General features: G+C 44.6%; 1 protein-coding gene across 1 annotated transcript; it reads left to right on the forward strand.

Moving 5' to 3' along the window:
• The first annotated feature begins 3840 nt into the window (after positions 1-3840).
• pou3f3b (POU class 3 homeobox 3b) lies at positions 3841-5491 on the forward strand. The gene is made up of 2 exons (XM_061067219.1): positions 3841-5076; positions 5393-5491. The coding sequence occupies exons 1-2, from the start codon at positions 3841-3843 to the stop codon at positions 5489-5491; spliced, it is 1335 nt and encodes a 444-aa protein (XP_060923202.1).
• Positions 5492-10311: the final 4820 nt, after the last annotated feature.

Raw genomic sequence — 10311 nt, forward strand, 5'->3', positions numbered from 1 at the left:
GGGGACGTGCAGAGCCTCTTTTCATCTCGACTCCAGTGCACAAACATACAGCTTAATGCGGCCAGTGTTTCCCTCTTTTATGGCTCTCACCATGGCGACCAAGTGCTGGGCTCAGCAATGCGCTCCCCATCAATGCGAGGAGAGGAGAGGAGAGGAGTTAACCCGTGAGAAAAAAATCACCCACCTCCTCAAACCTGGCTTTTCACGCAGGAAGACCCCGAAATGTGGCGTTTTTCAGATTTTACGCATCCACTCTTCTTGCAGTTTCTCGCCTAAATTGCCTGTGACCGGATTCCCTTTTGCGTGTGCTCGGTTTTAGAAACAAGTTTCCCCTAACACCGCCCTCCTCCTCCTCCTCCTCCTCCTCCTCCTCTTCCTCCTCCTCCTCCTCTTCCTCCAGACAGAAGGAACCGGTCAGATCGCAGTGAATCCCGGCTCGTCAGCAGCTGAACAACTTTACACCAAACTTTACATCGATTCTTATGAAATCATTTCATATTGCACTTGCCTACGCGATGCTGTCTCTGGAGGATTCTCACTCTCTCTCTCTCTCTCTCTCTCTCTCTCTCTCTCTCTCTCTCACTCTCTCACTCACCCCTCCCTTCATTATCCTCCCCCCTATCCTCTCCCTGCTTAAAATGTGATTGATTGCACTTTTCTCCGGTGGACATCCACTACAAAACAGCGCAGCTTATCCATCTGCCTGCTATTTATATAAAAAAAGGCAGAAAAAAAAGGGAAAGAATCCTGGTTCGTAAAAAAAACAAAGCAGCGCTGCGAGTATTGATTTTTTTTTTTAAAGCATTTTACGGTGAAAAGGGAAAACTGCAATTTGCATTCCGGGTGTTTTTTTAAAATACGAACGCAGATAATATCGGGAAAAATCAGTGAAGCCACGATGTGTCTGTGAAGGAAAAACCCTCCCGGTGGAGAAATGCGAGAGTCCTCAGAATTCCCCCAGAGCAAATGTGAAAAGAGAGAAATGCTTCCAGATGATTGTTGACTTACCTTCAGTCCGGAGAGAGGAACCGGATCCACGTTGAGAAGAAGCTGAAAACCGTTATCTCCCTTTTCCTGCGTCTCCTCCTCCTCCGTCAGCAACCGAAGATTTTCTTTCCTCTGCCTCAACTGAGCAGGAGCTCTCCTCGGCTCCCGCTATTATTTTCACTAAAATATATGAAAATTTATGCAAATGAAAATCAGCACTAACTGTTCGTCTCTTGTTATACTTGGGGATGATTTTTTTTTTTTTTCCTCCTCTCTCTCCTCCTCTCTCTCCCCCCTTTTCTTTCTTTTCCTCCTTTCTTTTATTTTTTTTTTTTCCTGCTTGCAGAATAAATGAACTTTCCCCCCCCCCAGCAGCAGGGAACTTGGGAACCTTTCTTTTTTAAATAATAATAATAAGCAGATAAATAATAAACACATATAACGGAGAGGAGAGGGTTCCTCTGCAGCTCGCTGGGTTCTGGAGCCTTTGGGTTTTATTTCATGTATATCACAAGTGTGTTTAATATTTTTATTTATTTTTTAAGGGGGGGGGGGCCCTGGTGCGTGGATGGAGCAGCAGTAATTCAGACAGGAATCCTCACTGTATGTATATTAATGAATGGAGGGCCTCATGATTCAATGTAAACAAATCCACGAGGCTCCCTCGGTTTTGAGCCAAATTAAATCTACTGGGATGAGGAGAAGAAGAGGAGAAGAGGAGGAGGAGAAGAAGAGGAGGAGGAGGAGGAGAAAGGGGGGGGCACATGTCCACAACTCCTCCACTGCCTCATATTTGTCCTTAAATCCCTTCTGCAATAAAACATCTGATTTTGGAGCTTATGGGTTTAACACGTAGTTCTGACCCCAGGGTCCGTCCAGGTGGGACCCCCAAGCCCCCACCCACCCCCCCTCTCTCTCTCTCTCTCTGGCACTTGTTACCACCCATGGGTGCGTCCAGGGGGGGCTTGGGGGTCCCACGCACACACACACACACACACAAAGGGTCCCATTCATCTCCAGGGCTGCGTGGTCATCTTGAGGGATGCTGCACATTTTTTAAAAGGGCTCGATCTCTTCTTCTTCTCTTGTTGTTTCACTTTGGCAGACGTTTACCCCCCCCCCCCCCACACCCCCTCTACCCACCCACCCCCCCCTTAGGATTGCTCAATTTGCCCTTGTTGTGGTTGCCACTTTCTCTTTCAACGTGCCTCAGTGACGTTGCCTGTGAGCAGAGAGAAGATCCATGTTCACTCCATGTTTTCATATTTCCATATTTCATAAACAATATGAAGCATGGAGAGTTAACTGAGCCTTTTGCTCCAGATCCAGAGGGAATCGAACCTCTAACCGTGGCACTGAACGCCTGATTCTATCCCACACATCAGGTTAGAACTGTCACCAAAACGTGTCACCAGAAGGATAAATGCATTTTACTCACATTAAATAAAGTTTATCCTGACGCCTTCATGTTCAGACTCACACATATGCATCGGTGCGTAAAACACGTATCTGCACAAAATACATGATGTTGGAGGTTTTCAGAATCAGAATCAGAATCAGAAGTATTTTAATGCCAAGTACGTTCACACATACAAGGAATTTGCTCTGGTTATTGGTGCAAACAATCAACACAGAAACATAAAAAACGCAATAAATACAACATGCAGGAGGAGAGCAATAAAAAATGGGAAACCAGTATATATTTACTCACTGTTTACTTCTTATTTACTCACTTTTTTACCAATATTTATACAAAGTAACATTTATTTTGAGTAGAATAAAAATATATATAAAAAGTGAAGTAAAAAGTGAAATGCTAAATGCAAAACAGTGAACAGTGTCAATATGCAATGTAATGCAGTATTTACGCACGAAAGTCGAGGTCAGCTCGTATCGACCTCTCTCACTCTCTCTCTCTCTCTCTCTCTCTCTCTCTCGCTCTCTCTTTATTCACCCCCCCACTCTCCCAGTATATCTCACCAGTGTTTACTACCAACTTGTCTTCCCCGTTATGTTTGGACTGCAATTAGAAAGCAGCCAATCGGAACAGCCGGAAGGAGGGACCGTTCGAGGGGCTGCCAATCACACCCCGGGTAACCAATCAACGGGCACGCAAGGGGTAAACATCCGTGCGTGGGGGGGGGGGAGTGAGTGGGCGGGGCTCCACGGCCTGTCACAGGGGAGAGAGAGAGCTGGAGAGAGAGAGAGAGGTGGGGAGAGAGAACAAGCGAATGGGAGGAGAGGCTCTGCTGGACTGTACTTGAACGGGAGTTTTGCGGTTTGGCAGGTTTATCACATCAAAACAGAACAAAGAGAGAGGCTCCGCTGCTATAAAGGAAGAGAGAGAGAAAAGAATAAAGCGAGGGAAGAGAAATCTCTGCGACTGAATTATTACAAAAGAAGGAGAGGACGCTCTGCTAATGATTCTCACATCCAGCCGGGACATAAAGCAGGACTTTGGACATTGGGGACAATCCGAGAGGCTTTTTGTTTTCTCGCCTCCTCAGAAAGTTTGTTTGGGACGACTCCTGCTTTTTCCTTCTGCTGAATATTTGAATTTGAATTTTCTTTACCTTGAGAGAAACTTTCTGCGCGGACTGCACATGGTTTCAAAGCGCTTCTGAGGAAACCCTGGATCTGTACTCTGTGTGTGTGAAGGCGAACGTGCTGGGTAAATTCATGCGGATTTTATTCGGAAGCTTTTTCGGCGTCTTCTCCACGCTCGGGTCCATGGTCTCCATGCTCATACTTTTTAAAGTTTGAATAATTCATGAGATACAATTCGCCCGCTCGAAAGAAGAAGTGACGAGGGGGGGGGGGTTATCCACAAACATATTCATAAGGGTTGACGGAATGGCCACCGCCGCTTCCAATCCCTATCTGCCCAGCAATAGCATCCTATCGTCCGGCTCCATCGGGCACTCGGACTCGGGAGGCGGCGGCATGCAGCCGGGCGGAGCCTCGGTCACCTCGGGCTCAGGGGGCTACCGGGGAGACCCCTCGGTCAAGATGGTGCAGAGTGACTTTATGCAGGGGGCGATGGCTGCCAGCAACGGGGGGCACATGCTGAGCCATGCCCACCAGTGGGTGACCTCCCTGCCGCATGCGGCGGCGGCGGCAGCGGCGGCCGCGGTGGCGGCAGCGGAGGCCGGCTCGCCCTGGTCGTCGAGCCCGGTGGGGATGACCGGGAGCCCGGGGCAGCAGGACGGGAAGAACCCGGGCAGAGACGACCTGCACACGGGCACCGCGCTGCACCACCGGCCCCCCCACCTGGCTCCGCACCAGACGCACCCGGGTCCATGGGGCAGCAGCTCCATCTCCGGGGGGGGGCAGCAGCAGCAGCAGCAACAGCAGCAGCAGCAGCAGCAGGCTCTTCTCTACTCGCAGCAGGGGGGCTTCACTGTGAACGGGATGCTGAGCGCCCCCGGGAGCCAGAGCCTGGTGCACCCGGGCCTGGTGGTGAGGGGGGGGGACACCCCGGACCTGGACCACCACCACCACCACCACCACCACGGGCACGCGCACCACCAGCACCACGGGGGGGGGCTCAGCGGCAGCAGCGGGCACGAGCCGCACTCGGACGACGACACGCCGACCTCGGACGACCTGGAGCAGTTCGCCAAGCAGTTCAAGCAGAGGCGGATCAAGCTGGGCTTCACGCAGGCGGACGTGGGCCTGGCCCTGGGGACCCTGTACGGGAACGTCTTCTCGCAGACCACCATCTGCAGGTTCGAGGCTCTGCAGCTCAGCTTCAAGAACATGTGCAAGCTGAAGCCTTTGTTGAACAAGTGGCTGGAGGAGGCCGACTCCACCACGGGCAGCCCCACCAGCATCGACAAGATCGCAGCGCAGGGGAGGAAGAGGAAGAAGAGGACCTCCATCGAGGTGAGCGTCAAGGGGGCCCTGGAGAGCCACTTCCTCAAGTGCCCCAAGCCCTCGGCCCAGGAGATCACGTCCCTGGCGGACAACCTGCAGCTGGAGAAGGAGGTGGTGAGAGTTTGGTTTTGCAATCGGAGGCAGAAGGAGAAGCGGATGACGCCGCCCGGAGTGGCTCAGACGCCGGAGGATGTGTACTCTCAGGTCGGCAATGTGAGTGCAGAAACACCGCCCCCCCCACTCCTCCTCCATGGACAGTGAAACATAGAGAAAATATTTTATATGAATGAAATTAAAAAAACCTGATTATAGAACTCGTCTCCAGGATAGACTCTCTCTCTCTCTCTCTCTTTTTGATACTGTGATTGTGAGGGAATATGAATAAGACTGCAAAAAATTGTGTTTATCTATTTTTCTCCAGAAAAAGACAGAAACAAAACAAACCCTCTCTCCCCACTCCCCCCTTTTTGCTCCCCCCCCCCCACCTTCTTCCAGGCCCTAACAGGTTCCTTCTGCTTTTTTCTTTCAGGGGCATTTTTTAGTAGATTACTTAAAAGATGCAAGTGAAGCGAGCGACCAGAGGGTGACAACCACAAGTTCATTCCACCAGGTAATTTTGGCGCATTAAAAACACACCGAGAGGAAAACCAAGTATTGTTTTTTTTTTTTTTTATGCCTTTTTCCTCTCCTCCCCTGCAAAAAAAATAACAATATTCCCTCCTCATGACCCTGTGTTTGATTGGAGAAACAAAGGAGCAGGCATTTTGTATATTTAGAAATGGGACTATAAACCGCCCTCCTCCTCCTCCTCTTCCTCCTCTTCCTCCTCTTCTTCTTCAACAATAACAGAGGAGGAAAAGAACTGCACCAACGTGAAGAAGATCCACGAGGCTTCCATCAGCTCTTTTTATTCCTTCTTTTTTATTCCGAGGTGGATTGCATGGCTTCATTCACACACTCACACACACGCACACACACGCACACACGCACGGAGGAATTGTGGATTTTTCTTTTTGCCATGTGGTATTTGCTCACCAGGACCAGGACTGATCTCAAAGATCTCTTCGTGAAAACGTTGCTATTATTTAAAGGACTTTCGACGCCGTGAGTGGATTTTTTTTTGTTGGATTTTTCCTCCTTATTTTTATTTTGTTCTTCTTCCAACGAATAGAGAATAAGACATTTGAAAAAAAGAGACTTCAGCTGCACTTATTTGAGAACCAGAAACGCGTGTTGCCAGGTGTGACTGAGTGGACGCTGCCCTTTCTAAGCAGTGTTCTTTGGTAGGTTTTAATAAACAAAACTCTGTGAAGCCGGCAATATAGATCACGACCTATTTACTTTATATTTTTCATCAGAATGACTTGTTTTAATATTTTATTCGGAATACATATGAATTATTCCAAACGGTAATTTATTTCCCCCTCCCCTCCCTCCCCCACAGGAACTTGTGTAAGATGCTTTCCCCCTTCCTTCTTTCTTTTTGTTCTTGTTTTATTTCCATTTGTTCTTTTTCTTATATATAAATATATTTTTTTGTTGTTGCCCTTATTTGTTTAATTTTGTATTCTCGTTTCTAAAGGAGCACAAATCATCCTGAGCTGACATTGACCGTTGTTAGGTAATAAGGGTTTATTTTGATGTGATCATTTGATTGTAATTTAATTTCAGTAGTGGTTCCGTACGAGCTGATTGAGACACAATAAATTTGTTAGAATGAAATGCAGTCATCTTGTGTTCTGGAGTTTATATATTTTTCTTTTCTCGTTTTCATTGGGCTGGTTTTTATTTATTTAAAATGTCTTATTTGTTTCTCTTTGTGCTGTTTTTAAAGCTGCGAGTTTTTATATTTTCTGCTCATTAGAAAAATATAAAAGCAAAGCATATGGTCTCTATCGAAAAAATACAAGAAAAACGTGTGATTATTTTTTTATTTATGCAACAAAACAGCGTTAAAAACAAATATTAATGCAGATAAATGTTTATTCAACTGTGTGAATGTCCCGTTTGGACTCAGAGCTCGAATCCTGCAGCTTGTTTACATCTGGATTATCATCTGGGACGCGTGCGTGTTGTTATTGGGGGGGGGTTGAAGGTACAGATTGTCCTCTCGTTATGTAATTTAGCTCCTGGTCCAGATTCTGCATCACGTACACGCGCATGACGTGCACGGTGCGTGTGACACTCAGGTGCACGCAGGTCCATAACTCTGAAGTTGGTTCAGTATCCGGGGCACTGGGTCAGTGTGAGTGTGTGTGTGTGAGAGAGAGTGTGTGTGTCTGTGTGTGTGTGTGTGTGCGTGTGGTGTGTGTGTGTGTGTGTGTGTGTGTGCGTGTGTGTCTGTGTGTGTGTGTGTGTGCTCGGCCTGCAGAGCTGCAGTGACAGGCCCGAGATAAACCCTCATTTTAACTGGGCTCGTAAAGCGCTGATGTGCTGTTTTATCTGACTCTATATAATAATTCTACACGATACAGCTCTGTGCATATCTATATATATATATATTTATTTATATATATTTATACGTGTAGTTTTTTTATTTTACAACTGGACTATTTCCTCGTCACGGCTGCAAGAGGCCAAATGTGATTCCAACTTTCCTCGAGTCGCTTATTCAGCAGAAGTCACAGAACGTGTCCCCGCGCTGCAGGATTTGAATTTCGCGGATGATTTCCCGCACTAGTTGCTTAGCAACTGAATTCAATGATATAGAGAAAGTGGGAATCATTTTTCTTTGTCTCCATTAGTAAAAAGTGGCAGCGGGGACGCGCCGGGCAGCAGCAAACTTCACATCCGGCTCGTTTGTGCACGAACATCTAGAGTCAGATATTAGAAACAGTGAGATTCTGAAGGGGTTTGAAATATAATTTATATTTATTTGTATCCGTGCTGACAAACAAGAGGCAGATTTTAAATTTCGTGCATATTGATTCTGAATTAAATCCACAAACCTCAGATTCCTGCTGCGCATGTATTCACCAATAACTCGATCAGATACAGAACATAAGAATAAATGTAATTCTGAGGGAATTCAAAATAACACGTTAATTTATTTGAATTGCGAAAAACGCTGCAGCTGATTTATAATGTTTTGATTCTCACGCACGTTGATTCCTGCACTAAACCCAACGACATGTGCGTTCAATCCGCGTGCACGTTGCTCGCTTCTTAAATCTACACGCACGGAAATTTCTCTTTCTTTCTTTTAACCGAGGGCGACACAAAAAGAAGAGTTTCAAATCTCATAATGGGTTTTGATCCGCCTATTCTCCGGCAGCTTTGCCTTTTTCCATGGCTCCTCACAAACCATGTTGGCAGCAGCGTGCATGTGTGTGTGTGTGTGTGTGCACTGGTACGTTCAGGGCCTGTAGGAGATCTGCAGCTCTCCTCCTGTATTGATTGAAGACGTCAGTGTCTAATTAAAGCAGCTCGTTGTCTCTGAGGCCTGTAAACGCAGCAGCGAGCTGAGCTATAAAAGTTTTAACGTCTTAATTATTATTAATATTTCACCAGGAGCTTTTTCACTCAGTCACAGCCATCACCTGCAACCGTGGAGAACTCATAAACACAATACAATCACATGTATGTTTCATTTTAAATAGATTCATAGAGTTTAAACTCATCTTTACTGTTTCTTTCCATGAAACTGTTTTAAATCTGTGAACATACGAATTAAATCATATTTATTATCTGAGTAAATGCTTAGATTTGGTTATAAAGTATAATAGACTGGTTTTAAATAGTTCTCAGTGTGTGTGTGTCTGTGTGTGTGTTGTGTGTGTGTTTGCTCCACGTGTCGGGTGCATGAATATGGATCAGCCTGTGCATGTTCTCCGCAGGGAACCTTCCCCTGGTTCCACGTCCAGGCGGATTTATCTGCTGCAGAAAGAGACACACAGGAAAATATATATCCCCCTGTGTGTGTGTCTGTGTGTGTGTGTGTGTGTGTGTGTGTGTGTGTGTGTGTGTGTGTGTGTGTGTGTGTGTGTGTGTGTGTGTGTGTGTGTGTGTGTGTGTGTGTGTGTGTGTGTGTGTGTGTGTGTGTGTGTGTGTGTGTGTGTGTGTGTGTGTGTTGTGTGTGTGCGTGTGTGTGTGCGCTGACTTTTCCTTCGTTTCTCTTATTTAAAGTGAGAAGCGGCTGATATGTTCAATTATTTATTCTTTCTAAATGTGTTATTCTTTATAATATTTAGATGATTCACTTCAGCAAATGAAAACGTCCCGTTTGTTGCTTTAATGTCATTGACATTATTGTTTTTGTAACAAAGCTTCAATACACACGTGTGAGTTGAAATAAAAATATAGTTTATATAGAAAATAGAATAAAGATCTAAATAGAGCAGATCCGGTTTCTGTTAGAAACAGAGGAAGAGGAGGAGGAGGAAGAGGAGGAGGAGGTTTTTAAAAGATGACGTGACTCTGGGGTTTCCTCTATATAAAATGTGAAGGTCATGGTTTTGTGATGGATATATAGAGAGAGATGGGGGGGGGGGTGATAGGGAGGTAAAGATCTGCAGCTTCTGCTTTTCTAATTAAACGATATCTCTTTATTCTTTATTTAATTTTAACTTTATTTAAAAGTCTCTTAATAACAACACCAGTGATGTTCGTTAACTCTGATTCACACTTTTACACCTGAAACAATCTTTATTATTATTACTGATCTGTTTCTTTATGGGTTTTACTTTTAAATAAAGTGAAATTTAAAACTTCTGCAAAAACAATTTAGAAAATAGTCCCCCCCACCAAAAAAAAAGAATATGCCAAAAAATATATTACGCCTACTATTATAATGATTATAATAATATAAATAATAATTTATAATAAGTTCTAAGTTCTCTATAATATCTGTACAGTATAATAGTAAGTGTAACATATTTTTATAGCGTAACACTTTAAACTTTTAATAATATGTGAAGTTTCTCTTATTATTATCATTTACATTAACGTACAATCATGATGATAATGTGTGTGTATTTATTTATTTTATTGAACATACACACATTGATGTGTTGTAATAAGTCAAAACACACACACACACAAACGGATACATAAATATAAGAACACAAGAGTGTGTGTGTGTGTGTGTGTGTTTGTGTGTTTGTTCTCAGGCTTATTTCCACGTGGTTTTATTTGCATTGAACTCGTTTTATTCATAAATGATTCATTTGGAAAACTCACCAGTTTTTATTTGTTTGTTTCAGAGACAGATTTTAAATCATGAAACTTCTTCTTCAAACCAGATAATTAAAAATGTTTTATCATCTTATTTTCTTCTATTAAACCCGTTAATTAAATATAGTATTTTCATGGTTATAATAATAATAAGAACCTGTTAAACAGATCAAATCCACAGAAATGTTCACTCTCTCTCACAGGCGCTTCCCTGACCTTACAGCGCCACCCAGTGGACACATGAGCTCACTCCACACGTATTATCTGCAGGAGAAT

The sequence above is a fragment of the Limanda limanda genome, chromosome 23, assembly GCF_963576545.1.
Source record: "Limanda limanda chromosome 23, fLimLim1.1, whole genome shotgun sequence".
Taxonomy (NCBI): Eukaryota; Metazoa; Chordata; class Actinopteri; order Pleuronectiformes; family Pleuronectidae; genus Limanda; species Limanda limanda.